General features: G+C 42.9%; 1 protein-coding gene and 1 pseudogene across 2 annotated transcripts in view; one reads left to right on the top strand and one right to left on the bottom strand.

Annotated features, from left to right (window-relative positions):
- The window catches only part of LOC138824848 (mitochondrial intermembrane space import and assembly protein 40), a 46,480-nt gene that overhangs the window by 5,593 nt on the left and 25,097 nt on the right, over positions 1 to 15,790 (top strand). Inside the window, exon 3 of one of the 2 annotated variants that reach the window (XM_070019220.1) lies at positions 945 to 2,023. The exons of the other annotated variant lie outside the window; for it this stretch is intronic. Coding sequence (XP_069875321.1) covers positions 945 to 1,246 — 302 coding nt within the window. The 3' untranslated portion in view covers positions 1,247 to 2,023. Of the gene's footprint in view, positions 1 to 944; positions 2,024 to 15,790 lie in introns of those variants that run through there. 2 annotated transcript variants of the gene reach the window in all.
- Positions 6,253 to 9,077, bottom strand: LOC138824582 (vomeronasal type-1 receptor 90-like; annotated as a pseudogene).

Below are 15,790 nucleotides of genomic sequence, written 5' to 3' on the forward strand. Positions count from 1 at the left end.
GTTGTTTGTCTGTTATAGGCTGGGGGTGAATCTAAGGGCCTCGTGCATGCCAGGCAACGGCTCTACCACTGAGCTGTGTACCAGCCCTCAAACGGTTTTTGTTGTTGGTCGTGGGGCTTGAACTCATTTCCTGGACTGTCCTTGAACTCCTTTTGCTCAAGTCTAGTGCTCTACCACTTTGAGCCACAGCTCCACTTCCAGTTTTCTGGTGGTTAATTGGAGGTAAGAGTCTTACGTACTTTCTTGGCCAGGCTGGCTTTGAACCGTGATATCCTCAGATCTCAGCCTCCTGAGTGGCTAGGATTATAGGAATGAGCAACCTGGTACCCAGCTTGATATTTTCATTTTTATCCTTTATTTTGCTAGCATAGTTATAGAGGAGCATTTCATTGCTACATTTCCACATTTTCACAGTGTATTCCAGTCTTACCCCTTTATGGCTCTCCCTTCTCTCGGTCCTTTCTTTCCAGAATTTCAACACTGGCATATTATTCAGCAGTGCCACTGGTTTTTCATGGTATACCATAAGGATTATCGTCTTCCTCGTCTCTCCCCAGACTGCAGAGCAAGAGGCAGTAAAGGCAGGGAGCTGGGGGCGTCTGGTCCCCATGGTCTGTGTGGGAGGTGGCAGAGCAGGGCTGCTCCACCTAAGACACTGCTTCCTCTTTGGAGTAGAGGATTGCTAGCCTTGAATTCGGTAACTCAGCTCATAGCACTGGGAGGCGGTGTAGAGTACAGATCAGTGCTGCCTGTGGGAAGGATGCTGGTGGGCGCCCTGCTAAACCGAGGCGTGCTGGGTTTGTCCCAGGTGTCTAAACCTGATCCAAATGGAGAGGTAGGTCCCAAGGGAGTACCCTGCAGGCACTGTGAGGACTGGACTGGCTTTGCCTGTTTGAAACCAGAGAGAACATCTCACCTTCTCCTCGCCCATCTTCCTGTTCCAGGACTGATACTGCCAAACGGAGACATTAACTGGAACTGCCCATGCCTCGGGGGGATGGCCAGCGGCCCCTGTGGGGAGCAGTTCAAGTCGGCCTTCTCCTGCTTCCACTACAGCACAGAAGATATCAAGGGGTCAGACTGTGTAAACCAGTTCCGGGCCATGCAGGAATGCATGCAGAAGTACCCTGACCTCTATCCCCAAGATGATGATGACGACGAGGAAGGGGAAGAGAAGCCAGTGGAACGTGGTCAGGAAACGGCCCCTACTGAGGCTGCTGCCGCCCAGGAGCAGGGGTCAAGCTAATGAAGGCCACAGGCACTGAGTTCCACCCTCCATGTCACAGGACACGAACCTTTCACAATGCCTTTCAGTCACCCTCTGAGAAGAAGGTGTCTTTCCCTCTTGTTCTGTGCACTGTAATGTTCAAAGTAATTTATTTTGATGATGGAGTCTTGGCTCCTTGCCATATACACTGAAAAAAAGGAGGGTTGTGTGTCTGTATCTCTTGCACAGACCTGTCAGTGAGTGTGGCTGCCCCAAGTTCTCAGACGGCCCTGACGTTTCCAGTGTGGAATAATGTGCTGAATACCTCAGCAAGCAGAAGTCATTATAGGAGCATTTCTGTTGAGTGAACCTATTTGTTCTGATTGTGTTCCCTGTTGTAGATTTTATACCTCTCTGGGAAATGAAATAGAAGCAAAACGTTTCCTTTGCACATGCCGGCATGGGCCGCTCCTGTTGGAGGAGGTCAGCGGTCAGTGGTCAATGCATTTCTCAAGATCTGTCTTGCTCTGGAGTGTGGGAGAGGCAACTTCATTCCTGGAACATTACTTTCCTTGTTTGTATTGAGCTCTAGGCTCCAGGTTCTCTGATTCCAAATCTCTTTGTGAGTAGGGGGAAAGGTGGTTTTGCTATTCCTTGTTTTCCTGTTCTGATTGCCCTGGCTTGGGGCCTGTTCACGCAGCGTGCAGTCCTGTCGGGCATCTTCCTGAGAGTGGGGACCTCATTGTTGCCAGAACAGCAGCCAAAGAGGAAGCTGTGTGAATGAGATACTTAATTAAAAGCCAATGTGATTTCTAACTGACTTTGATAAGTCTTTTTTCTCACTAGTTGGAATTTCTGTTTGAATTCTAGGCCTTAAACATACATTCCTCTCCTGACTGGTCACCTCAAGTAGCTGAGATTACGGTGTGTCCCACATGCCCTGTTTTGATGTAAGGAAATACAAATTAGGAAAAACTCAACTGAGATTCCTCTGTAAAGATCCTAATAAACTGGCTTGAGTCTGCTAATGTGTGTGGAGTTCAAAACCAGCCAGGTTTTCTTTGCTGAGCGGTAAGGCAGGGTAGGTCCTTCCCAATGAAAAGTAGTTACTTCCTAAAACTTAGCTGGGAACCACAAGCGCTGTCTCCATTCCCTGCAGCTCTGAGTCCTAGGCTGGTTTCCGGGGTCTCTAGCACACCCTCGTAGTAGGCTTGTTGTGGTTGCTTCCTGGTTTCACGGGGCTTTCCCAACACTGCTGGTCTGTGGCGGGATCCCAGTACACGGAATCTTGGATTGAGGGCCTGAGTTACCCATTGGTTATTGGCCAGAGACCTCCCTCAGTTCCCTGCCCGGTAGTTGGACCTCACCTTAGGTCAGCTCACAACTTGGCATGTGGCTTCTACCAAGCAAGTGAGAGCAAACTGGAAGCCATGGCCGTTTTGTAACCTGGGCTAAAACCACCAAGCCACACCTCCTGTCACAGCCATATTCAAGTTGAGTGTGGCGCACAGCCCACACAAGTGCTAGCACACCAGAGAAGTGCCACCATGCTCAAGCATGCACCCCACACCGACTGGACTGTGCTCCCACGGTTAAGAGGCGTGTGTGGCACCTCCCTGTACCTCCACATGTTCAGCACCCTACCCTGCCCCGATTTTACAGATGCTTCATTATGGAATCATGACTGGCTTAATGTTTGGCCTTCAGCCACTCATTAATACACCAAAAAATACTTAGCGGTTGCCAGGGGTTGAGGAGATAAAAACAGAGTGTTTCTTACATAAATCACAGCGCCACAATCTTCTCATCTTGACCATTATCATTAACTTAGTGGTCCTTCTGATTAAGTAGAAATAAACACTGGGCATGGCTGTGCACACCTATAAACACTGCACTGGGAAGGCTAGGCACCAGTTACTGAGGAAGCTGTCTTCAGTGTGTTTTGGGCACCTTTGTTGAAAATCAGATGGCCATACTTGTGGGGGTTTTTTTCTGGATGTCTTGGTCTATGTGTGTGTTTTTTTGTCAGTGCCCTGCTGTGTTCATTATGACTGGATTAGTGACAGCTGTTATCGTCATCACACCTCCAGTATTGTTCTTTGTCTTTCATGTTACCACATGATCATGTGTGTGTGTGTGTGTGTGTGTGTGTGCGCGCGCGCGCACGCGCGCGCGCGTGCCTGCACATGCTAGTCCTGGGGTTTGAACTCAGGACCTGGGCGCTGTCCCTGAACTTTTTTTTTTTTTCTTGCCAGTCCTGAGGCTTGAACTAAGGGCCTGGGTGCTGTCCCTGAGCTCCTTTTGCTCGGTCTAGTACTCTACAACTTTTTCTGTGATTGGAGATAAGAGTCTCATAGACTTTCCTGCCCTCGGTGGCTTTGAACCACTATCCTCCGATAGCAGCCTCCAGGGTAACTAGGATTACAGGCTGGGCCACTGGCACCTGACTCGGGAGCTTTTTTTGTTCAAGGCCTGGGGCTTTTCCACTTGACTCATACCACTTCTGGCTTTTTGCTGGTTAATTGGAGATGAGTCTCCTGGGCTTTTCTGCTCCAGGCTGGCTTAGAACTGTGATCCTCAGATCTCAGCCTCCTGAGTAGCTAGGATTATAGGTGTGAGCCATTGGCTCCCAGCTTCACATGAATTTTTAAGGGTTTTGATTTTTTTCTATTTCTGTGAAGGATGACACTGAGAATTTGATGGCTTTCACTGAATCTAGATTTCTTTCAATAGTGTGGCTGTTTTTACAATATAGAGTCTACTGATCTATGAACACAGGATGTCTTTATCTACTAGTGTCTTCTCTAATTTCTTCAATGGCTTATAAGTTTTCATTGTAGAACTCTTTCACTTCTTTAGTTAAGGTTTTCTTTACATATTTAATTTTTTAATAAAATACTACAATGGTCTCTGTGATACAAACTAAAGAGATAGAGGTCCTATTTTTTCATTGTGCATTAGATATATAACAAGTGCTCTGTATTTGGATAAGTATTAAGGAAATGTATTGTGATACACTAATATTTCTCTAGAGTAACAGTTTCTAAGTCTGTCACTCATAGGAGGTGGGGTTTTTTTGTTTCTAATATTTTTATCTTTTAAGTAGTTGTACAAAGGAGTTGCTGTTTACTGAAGCAGTTTATGAGTACAGTGCATCTTGATCAATGCCACTCCTTTCAGCCTTCTTACCCACCCCTTATCTGTCTTTTTTGGGGGAGGGGGTAGTCATGGGGCTTGAACTCTGGGCCTGGGAGCTGTCCCTCAGCTCTTCAGCTCAAGGCTAGCGCTCTACCACTTGAGCCACAGCCACTTTCGGTTTTTTTTGAGTGGTTTATTGGAGATAAGAGTCTCACAGACTTTCCTGCCCAGGCTGGCTTTGAACAAGATCCTCAGATCTCAGCCTCCTGAGTAGCTAGGATTACAGGCGTGAGCCACTAGCGCTTGGCACATAGTCTTTCTTATAGGTGAAGATTTGTATTTGTCTGAAAGTTTTAATTCATCCGCTTTGTCTTCAAACCTGATTTTCTGTCTTACTTCATCTGATTTATTTGAGAGACTTTCAACTGAATTTTTAATTGACTTACTGAGATTTCAGAAAATAGTATTTTATTTATTTATTTATTTATTTATTTTGCCAGTCAGGGCCTGAGCTTCTTTTCCTCAAGGCTAGCACTCTACCATTTGAACCACAGCACTATTTCTGGCCTTTTCTGTTTATGTGGTACTGAGGAACCCAGAGCTTCATGCATGCTAGGCAAACATTCAACACTAAGCCACATTCCCAGCCCAGAAGATTGTATTTTGATGCATTTAGAATCCTGTCTTATTTTTTAATTTCAGGGAATTGTTTTACACAGATGCTTATACACAGATGCAACTTTAGAACTTTAAGGTATATTTTTTGTACAGCTTCATGGGTGCACTGTGGTAATTTAGTATACATATATAGTGTGTAACAGTCAAGTGATAGCAATAACATTTGTCTCTTCCACCATGGGTTATTTTTATGTGTTGGAAATGTCATGCACTTGGGCAGTTTTGCAGTGTATGGTAAGTTCTGTTAGCCATGCCAAAGAGGAACCAGCGGTGATTCCTTCTGTGTGTTCCATGCTCCCTGGGGAGCTTCATCCTGTCCCTTCCTGTGCTTCCCAGTCTGCAGTGACCACTTTCACAGAGCAGGGATGACTTACATCTGACTTGTTTCATTTAACATAAAGGCCAGTGGAAACATTTATTGAACAAAGAGCATAGCATTTTAGCCATTTTAAGAGGACAGGTCAAGGGTATTAAGCACATTCATATTACTGTAAGACAAACTCTCCAGCCAGCTCTAGTGACTTTTTTCCCTACCAAACAAGAATTCCTAATCTTTCCATGTCCTGTACCCTCAACAGCTGTCATCCTGTTTTCTCTGTAAGCTACACTTTGAATTCCACCTTCTCATGCACATTCAGTGTTTGTTTTCTTGTGACTGACAGTGTACTTGAAATAACATTTTCAGTGTTTGTCTTTGGTGAACCATAAGAATTTCCTTTTAGTTTGAAACTGTATAATATTCTATGTACAATATTCCTGTATAATATTCAGGCTGTATTGGATTTATGATTCATCTGCTTATTGGCATTGAGTTTCCATTCTTGATTATTATAAATCATGCTATATACGGGCATTAGAGCTCAAATCGTCGTTTCAGCTACTATGTGCAGTTCATTTTGTCGTATCTGTAAAAGAATATCCATGGGTCACATGGTATTTTGTGGCATATTTAGCTAGGCAAAATAGAGGTCACTGAGGTGACTGAGTTACTGAGGAGCACTGTGCACTATCACTATCTGTAGGTGTGTGGATCAACCCAGGACACGAAGTTTCCCTTGCCAACAGCAAAAATGTGCAGCCATGATGTTACCTGAGATAGGTTAGTAGGTAGACTGGGTCAGCAATCATATCCCCACTCATCTAACCCAGAGCTTATGTACTGCCTCAGGACTAATGCTTGCAAAGCTGTGTATGAGCTTATCAGGAGAACTTCATCACTCGGCTCATCATTAAAACATTTCCTCTTGATCCCCACAAAGATTTAAAAAGTTAATCACTCGTTTGTCAGGACACATGAACAAGCCATTGGCCACCTTCATCTGGACACAGAGACGAATTGAGTCATTGTTCTTCATAATTCTTGAGGAGTAGACCACACAATCCAAGCATTACATGACTACAAAGAAACCCATGAGCAGGAGAATGGTCCGGTGGCCCTTTGCTCTGGGGCTGCTCTTGGAGAAAGGCTGGTGCGGTGAAGATGCTGGACCGCCTCTTGTGCCTGCACAGGAGAGTCACCATGTACCCACTGGAGAGGCCCCGGAGCCCTGGAAACGGTGCATCTCGGAATATCCTAATACAGACAACAAGTGCCTGAGGAAATAACTCATGGGTAAGATGGCTCAGGATTCAGTGATAAATATTGGACTGTGTGAGGTCAAGTTGGGGGCAGCAACAGCAGAGATAGAGGTGTGTGCGCTGAAGGACATGTGGAAGACCCACAGCACAAGAAGGAAGCAGGCTGTGGAGGGAGGATTTGCATTTGAACTTGGCCATGCGGGAGCCCCTGGGGCTGAGGGTGGCGGCCTGGGGGACACTCGGCGGGCAGCTGGCACAGTTGGCAGATGGACAGGCCTCCCGTCGACGTGTGCATGTGGGCGCGAGATTGACATTTGGTGTCATCCCCAAAACTGTGAGTCACAGAAATGTCCATAGCTACGGATCCCATGATCAGCAGCATCCCGAGGTGTGTGAGGGCCTAGAGACCAACAGGCAGGTCAGCGGGCCTCGGCCTGCACTCAAGGAGCAAGCCGAGGACACGGGAGAGAAGGGGGGTGGCATGGGCCAAGATTCCAATGCCAACCTCAGAGAAAAGGATGTTTCTCACGTTAATAATGCCATGGACTTTTTTTTTAATCTCTTGGAGCAAGTAATTATATAGTAAATGTCTGGGGAGAAAAGCAGCTCATATCAGCTGTCATTAATGTCAGCCAGCACTGTTGCCATCGAGAACGATGCGTCCTGTCCCTTCCACAGGCCACCCCGCCACTTCCCGGCCACAGGGGATTGTGTCTCTGTGGCGAGGCGTGTTGAAATGACCACATATCACATACATCCTTACTCTACCTCATCTTGAAGGGTTTTTTGGTGGGAGTAATGTATCATTTGCTTTCATCTTGGTCATCTTGATTGTCAGGTACATAAGAAAAGCTCTACAGTATTTGCTAATTTTATTGTAAAGACTCTGTAGAGAGAGGTTACAGTTACGTGAGTGAGGTAATGAGTGCATTTCCTTCCGAGCGTTGTTCCCCCTCACACTTGGGAGGGGTGTGTAAAAGGGGAGAATTAAAACCTCCGAAACACTATGTGGATCAGACATCCACTTCCATGTATTAATTGGTGCTGTAGTTCTGGCTATTCACTACCATATCAGATTTAAAATATGTCAGTTGAGCAAATGTCTGTAATACTGGCTTTAAAAATAAGTTTTTTGTGGGGCTGGGAAGGTGGCTCAGTGGTAGAGCGTTCGACTTGCATGCTCAAAGCCCTGGGTTCAATTCCTCAGCACCACATAAGCAAAAAGAAAAAAGCCGGAAGTGGCGCTGTGGCTCAAGTGGTAGAGTGCTAGCCTTGAGCTGAAGAGCTGAGGGACAGCGCCCAGGCCTTGAGTTCAGGCCCCATGACCGGACCCAAAAAAAAAAAAAAAAAAAAAAAGTTTTTTGTTAAGAACTGTGGTCTTCCATTTAGTCCAAGTTTAGCTTTGAACAGTCTCTGATGCTACACTCTATGTATGCTGTGTGCTTCTCCTTGCCCTTCTCACCGTGTTCTTAACACATAGAGAAGCTAGCATTCTCATGTTCCTCGGCTCACCATAACTACATGAAAAACATACTTGGGAGAAATCTGAGTAGGCATAGGCACCAGGGCAGGCCAGTGTTCCGCGGCCCAAGTTCACCTGCACACATGTTCAGAAAAATTGGAAGGGGAATTTTTTTCATGGATTAAAACACACACACAAAAAAAGATTAATCTTTTGAAGCTAGGCAGGGGAAATACCATTGTGTTTAGTGTATTCAGCACGGAATGCACTTGCCCGTCAACACCCCACCCGCTCCGTGAACGCTCCTAACAGGAGTTGGGGAGCCCAGGCTAAAGGCCAACAATGTTCTTTTGTAATTTCTGAAGTTAAAACTAGGGCAGAGAACACACTAGTGGGTATTTACCATAATGTGGGTTTAGCCTCGTGAGGTGGGGTGCTGAACAGACCGCCTCACTGCCTTCTAAAGGTTAAAAACCTTCCACTACTCAAACTATAAAGTCATTTCGGTCAATAATAGCTCTGAATAATGATGATGACAGAAGTAAAACTACATGTATTTAATAAAAATGTTAAAACATTTCTTTCCTAATAATCAGAATATAGATAAGGAATGTTAGAAATCTCTGGATAATATATGGTTTATAACTTGAGTGCTGACATAGCTAGTTAGTGGAGGTCATTTAATTCAGAAAAGTAAATGCAAACCAAAAATTAATTAGTACTCCCTGTTAAAAATGGAATAATTTTTGGAATCTCCATATAAGGGAAATAATATCCTTAGCACACCTGCCTTGAACAGAACCCTGTGCTCTGGGCTGAGTCTGATAGAGCTACATGGCCCTTCTGTTGCTGTGGAAACTGTGGCTGGCCATCCCAGGTTTCCTCTGTCCCAGCCTGCCTAGGACCTGCCCACACGCTCTTCTCCTTCTGTGTTCAGCACACTTACCCAGACAGATGTGAACGGGAGGCCTCGCTGCACCGGAGAGGAACCTTGCAGGGCTGGGTAAAGAGCATTTTGACTCAGCTCTCCACGGGCCACACTGTCAGTGTGTGTGGGAAGGCCACAGGTCCTGCTGGGGAGCACAGGCCTGTGGCATGCCCGGTGGGCATTTCACCTGCATGCTGACTTCATTTCACTCCCTCCTGGATAATAGCAGTCTGGGGAGATCTGGGGTGAAAAGTTTTCCAAGTTCCCTTGCCGCATGTGGGTGAGGGGTTAGAAGGATCCCAGTCATGGAGACAGTACCAATTCTTATCAGATCAGGTTATACTTTTTTTGTCACAGGGCTTGAACTCAGGCTCTGGGCACTGCCCTTGGGTATTTTTGTTTTGTTTTGCTCAAGGCTAGAACTCTACCACTTTGCACCACAGCTTCACTTCTGGTTTTCTGGTCTTTAACTGGAGATAAGAATTACTCTAATTGTAGATGTAAAGAAAGTAGAAATGGGGAAGGACAATGGAGGGGGGAGAGGACATGGTTAAAGTGTTGAAAAGCATGTGTTGTGCCTCATATTACTGCAGTAAAAGGGACAGAAGGCAGAACAAAAAATAACATACCAAAATGAACTAACATTTTCATAAATACAGAAAACCAAGAAGCATTTTTTTTCTTGCTCCCCCACTACATCTGTTTTTTTTCTTAAAAATTTTAAATTATTATTGTTTGGGACTTATGTGTTCCTTTAGCATTTATTGTGAATGTTTTTTATTTTCCAACAATTCTAAAGGATATTATAAGGGTGATGTACAGAAAGGTTACATAGGTAAAAAGTACATTTCTTTTGGGACAATATCACCCTTTCTCCTGCTCTGTCCCAGTTGTCTCTTATTTTTTTACAGTATAAACTGGTTAGTACAGTGAGGACAACCTGATTTAGGGTTTCTCTCAGTGGCAAGGTAGCTGCTCAAAGCTGTGGGCTTTTTCCTCACATGAAGGAAAGTAGAGGTAGAGTTCTCATTAATAGGCTCTCACAGTAAAGCAGGAGCCTGGGCTCTCCTAGCCACCACCAGTCTCCTGTTTTTCTCCATTTGACATGTGGTATGCTCCTTCTGTCTCTAAGTCTCCTATCAACTCACTTTCTTGTTTTCTAAGACAGGCTCCCTTTCACTCCTTTGTTATATTTGTGTGTGTGTGCAGGGCCAGTAGCTTGAACTTTTTTGCTCAAGGCTACCTCTCTACACCTTTAACCACAGCTCCACTTCTAGTTTTTTACTGGTTAATTCAAGATAAGAGTCTCATAGATTTTCCTTCCCAGGCTGGCTTTGAATCACAGTCTTCAGATCTTAGCTTCCTGATTATCTAGGATTACAGGCATGAGCCATCAGAGCCTGGCCGCTTTATTAGCTTTTTATTTGAATGACTTATCTATGGGTGAAAGTGAGGATATTGAATTCTCTCATTATATCCATGCTAACATCTGTCATTGCTTGCAAGTCCAGAAGCCTTGGTTTGAGTGCACAACTATGTTGAAAACAGCAATTTCCTCTTAGTGCCTCATTTCTTTTATTAATGTGAAGTAACCCTTTTATCTTCTAACATTTTAGCTTGAAGTCTACTTTATCCAGTGTAAGTATGACTACTTCTATCTACTTTGGGGGAGTCCGTTTGCTTGGAAGATCCTTTCCCATCCTTTCACAGTAAGTCTGTTTTGCCTTTCCAGTAAGATGTGTTTCTTGCAGGCAACAAAAGGTTGGATCTTATTTTTTGCCATTCTACATCTTTTGATTGGAGAGTTGAGCCCATTGGCTTTTTTTTTTTTTTTTTGGTCCAGTCGTGGGGCCTGAACTCTGGGCCTGGGCGCTGTCACTCAGCTCTTCAGCTCAAGGCTAGCGCTCTACCACTTGAGCCACAGCGCCACTCCCGGCTTTTTTCTTTTTGCTTATGTGGTGCTGAGGAATCGAACCCAGGGCCTCAGGCATGCAAGGCAAGCGCTCTACCACTGAGCCACCTTCCCAGCCCCCGCCCATTGGCTTTTAATGTTACTATTGAGAATTGTGTTGTATTCTCTGATATTTTGTGCTGCTTGCTTCTTTCCTTTTCTTCCTTTGATAATCTACTTTTCTAGTAGGGTTTATTTTTTCTTGTACTGCTTTCCTTTTTTATTTTCTTCTGGTCCTGGAGCTTGAACTCAAGGCCTGGCATTGTCCCTGAGCTTCCTTTGATCATGGCTAGCACACTACCACTTGACCCACAGCACCACTTCTGACTTTTTCTGAGTGGTTTATTGGAAATATGAGTCTCATAGACTTTCCTGCCCAGGCTGGCTTCAAACTGTAATCCTCAGATCTCAGCCTCCTTAGTAACTAGGATTACAGATGTGAGCCACCAGCACCAGCTGATTTACTTTTTGATTATCTCCTTCAGAGGCTAGGGTTCCCTTAAATATCTTTTCTAGTGCTGCTCTAGTATTATAAGTTCCTTTAGCATTTAGTTGTGAATGTTTTTATTTTCCATCAATTCTGAAGGATAAATTCCCTGGGTACAGTAGTCTAGCTTGGCACTTACTGTTTTTCAGGTCTTGAATTATATCTGTTTATGCCCTCCTTGAATTTAGTGTTGGTATCAAGAAATCTGCTGTTTTACTGATGGGCTTCTCATTTTAAGTTACTTGTAACCTCTCTTTTTAAGCTTTTAGTATTTTTCTTCATTCTACATATTTATGGTTTTTATTTTTTGTTTTGGTTTTTCACTATAATCTGTTTAGAACATTTATTTTCTCTGGTATTGTATGGACTTATATATGCCTCCATCATGTGGATGATATTTTCTTGAGTTTGGGGAAGTTTGCTGCCATTTTTTTAATGAATAATTTCTAGATGCCTTTTGTTTAGTTTTTTGGTGTGTGTGTGTGTGTGTGTGTGTGTGTGTGTGTGTGTGTGTGTGTGTGTGTGTGTGTGTGTGTGTTGTGTTGCCAGTATTAGGGCTTGAACTCAGTGCTTCCAGCTTTGCACAGCTTTTTTGCTCAAGACTGATACTCTATCTCTTGACCCACACATCCATATTTGGCTTTTAGTTGCTTAATTGGATATATAAGAGTCTCTTAGATTCATCTTCATCATCTGGCTTTGATCATCATATCTCAGCCTCATGAATACCTAGGATTACAGGTGTGATTCAGTTGGGCCACACTGCCGTTAGTTTTTATTTCTTCCTGGTCTATGCCCATCACTAGTAGGTTTAGTCTTTTTGGTGGAGTGGTCTTATAAGTTCCCTTGTATATTCTAAGTGGGTTTTTTTCTATTTGATTGTTTTCTCTAGCTCTTGTGCTTTGATACTCAGTTTGGTTTTGTTTTACTTCTTCTGTTCTATTACCTAGGATTTCTCTTTTGTTGTTTTTGGTTGACAGGCTTGAACTTATGTCCCTGAGCTCTTTTGCTCAAGGCTAGCACTCTACCACTTGAGCTACAGCACCACTTGTGGTTTTCTGGTGATTAATAGGAGATAAGAGTCTCACAGACTTTCCTGCCTGAGCTGACTGTGGTCAGAACTGCTGTCCCCAGATCTCAACCTCTTAAGTAGCTAGGATTATAGGCATGAGCCACCAGCACCTGACTTACCTAGTATTTAGACTGAGTTTTTGACTAATTGAGCTATTCAGTTCCTGGATTTGAGTGGGTTTTTTTAAATTTTCAGCTCTTTATTGAATAATTCACATATACTACATTGCCTTCTTTATTATGCTGTTTGTTTTTATGATCTTTTTGTTCTTTTCATTTTTTTCTTGTTGCTTGTTTGAATTATCTTGGAACTTGTCCAGTTTATAAAGTATCTGTTTCTCAGCTGGGTGCCAGTGGCTCACACCTGTAATCCTAGCTACTCAGAAGGCTGAGATCTGAGGATCACTGTTCAAAGCCAGGCAGGCAGGAAAGTCCGTGAGAGTCTTATCTCTGATAAACCACTCAAAACCAGAAGTGGTACTCTGACTCAAGAGGTAAAGTGCTAGCCTTGAGCTAAAGAGCTGAGGGACAGCACTCAGGCCGAGTTCAAGACCCTCAACTGACAAAGAAAGAAAAAGAAAGGCAGAAAGAAAGAAAGAAAGAAAGAAAGAAAGAAAGAAAGAAAGAAAGAAAGAAAGAAAGAAAGAAAGAAAGAAAGAAAGAAAAAAAGAAAGAAGGAAAGAAAGAAGGAAAGAAGGAAAGAAGGAAAGAAAGAAAGAAAGAGAAAGAAAGAAAGAAAGAAAGAAAGAAAGAAAGAAAGAAAGAAAGAAAGAAAGAATCTTTCTCAAAGCAAGGCTGTCCACTCTCTCCACTCCTCTTCAAACATTTCTAGAATTTCAATCAAGAGCAATGAGGCAAGAAAAAGACATAAAAGGTATTCCAATAGGGAAATAAATCAGACTATCCCTATTTTCAGATGACACGATCTTTTATCTAAATGACCCCAAAGACTCCATCCCCACGCTTGTAGAACTGATCAATAACTTTGGCAAAATAACAGAATACAAAATTAATCCACAAAAATCAGTAGCCTTTCTGTATACCAACAATGTACAAGCAGAGAGGGAAGTCAGGAAAACAACTCCATTTATAATAGCCTTAAAAAAATGAAGTATTTTGTAGTAAACCTAACCATGGAAACAAAAGACAAATTTGAAGAAAGAAATAGAAGATGACATTAGAAAATGGAAAGACCTCTGGTATTCACAGATAGGTAGAAATCATTCTGTGAAAATGGCCATACTGCCAAAAATAATCTACAAATTTAATGCAACCCCTATCAAAATCCCATTTCTTTTTACCAGGATAGAGAAAACAATCCAGAATTTCATATGGAACAACAAAAGACCTCAAATAGCCAAAGAAATAAGAGGCAAGAAAAAGCAATTATGGGTGATATCACAATCCAAGACCTCAAGCTCTATTACAGAACTGTAACAGCAAAAACAGCTTGGTATTGGCACACAAAAAAATAGACCTGAAGATCAATGTAATGGACTAGAAGACCTGGAAATAAAACCATATACTTAGAGAGTTATCTGATATTTAATAAGGGAGCCAGAGATCACCTCTTCAATAATTGGTGTTGGAAATATTGGGCACCCATATTCAGAAAACTAAAAGTGGATCCCTGTTTGTCATCATGCACTAATATCAACTCAAAGGGGATCAAAGACCTCAGTGTCTTTGAAATTACTGCAGGAGGGAGTAGGAGAAACACTAGAATTTGTAGGTATAGGCAGAAACTTTTTGAAAAGAGTCCCAGAAGCACAGTAAATAGGAGAGAGACTTGACAAATGAGATTACATCAAAACGAAAAGTTTCTGCACTAGAAAGACAGCCAAAAGATGAGGAGAAAATCTTTACCATCAATACATTTGACACAGACCTAATATCCAAAATATACAAGGAGGTCAAAAAACTAATCCTTCCCAAAGCTAATAATCAGCCAATCAATAAATGGGCAGAGGAGCTAAGGAGAGACCTCTCAGAAGAAGAAAGAATGGCAAAGAAACACATGAGGAAATGCTTATCATCTCTGGCCACAAAGGAAATGCAAATCAAAACAACTGAGATTCCGCCTCACCCCAGTTAGATTAGCCAACATTGTGAATTTGAATAACAGCAAATGTTGGTGTGGATGTGGGGAAAAATGAACCCTACTGCACTGTTGGTGGGGATGTAAATTGGTACGACCATCCTGAACAGCAGTCTGGAGGTTCCTAAAAAAAAAAAACTAAACATAGACCTTCCCTGCGACCCAACCATACCACTATTGGGCATCTACCCAGATCGTCACAGTCAGGACACTATAAAGACACTTGCACATCTATGTTCAATGTTGCACTATGCATAATAGCCAAACTATGGAAACAGCCCAGATGCCCCCCAGTAGATGAGTGAGTCCAAAAAATGTAATCCCCTGTACACAATGGAATTGTACACAGCCATTAGAAAGAGTAGTATGTGTCATCTGCAAGGAAATGGATGGACCTAGAACAAACCATAGTAAGTGAGGTAAGACGAATGTATGTCTCAGAGAGACGGTGTATGTTTTCTCTTAGATGAGGAAGCTAGAGCTAACGTACATGGGGACATAATAAATTATATAGGACTCTAGGCATTCACACACAGCAAGACCAAAGGGGAAGAACACAAGGTGCAATGCCCATGTGCATCTAATCACATAAAATAATAGTTATTGAAATGAACTCCAAAAATGAAAATGAGGTTTTTCCATTGTTGTTTGTCTTGTTCATTTATCTGTCTTTGGGAGGGTAAAGGGAAGCACAGAAATGGAGAGACAAAGGTGAACATACAGCAGAGGTACTCACTAGACACTGTTGAAAATGAACAGTTCAACTTGTGGGTAGGGACAGGAGGGAAAACCTGCAAGAGAGTGAGGAAAGGGGTGACACTGTCCAAAAAGAAATGTGCTCTTTACCTGACTTACATAACTGTAAACCTCTGCACATCACCTTTGCAGTAACAATACAAATGTACAAAAGAAATATACTCAGTACAAGACTATGTAACTCCTCTGTGCATCACCTTTATAAAAACAAAAATTTTTAATCTGTTTATTTTAGTAGCAATTTTATTGCTTGTTTATTGAGCTCATTGTTTACATTTTCTTCCTTTTCATTCTCACTTACGACCTTCATTGTAACCTATTGTTTTTGATGTTGATACGTTGTCTTTTTTTTTTTTCCGGTGGTGGGACTTGAGCCCTGAGCTCTTCAGCTCAAGGCGAGCGCTCTACCACTTGAGCCACAGCGCCACTTCCAGTG

The sequence above is a fragment of the Dipodomys merriami genome, unplaced genomic scaffold (genome assembly GCF_024711535.1).
Source record: "Dipodomys merriami isolate MVZ:Mamm:240054 unplaced genomic scaffold, mDipMer1.0.p SCAF_13, whole genome shotgun sequence".
Lineage (NCBI taxonomy): Eukaryota > Metazoa > Chordata > Mammalia > Rodentia > Heteromyidae > Dipodomys > Dipodomys merriami.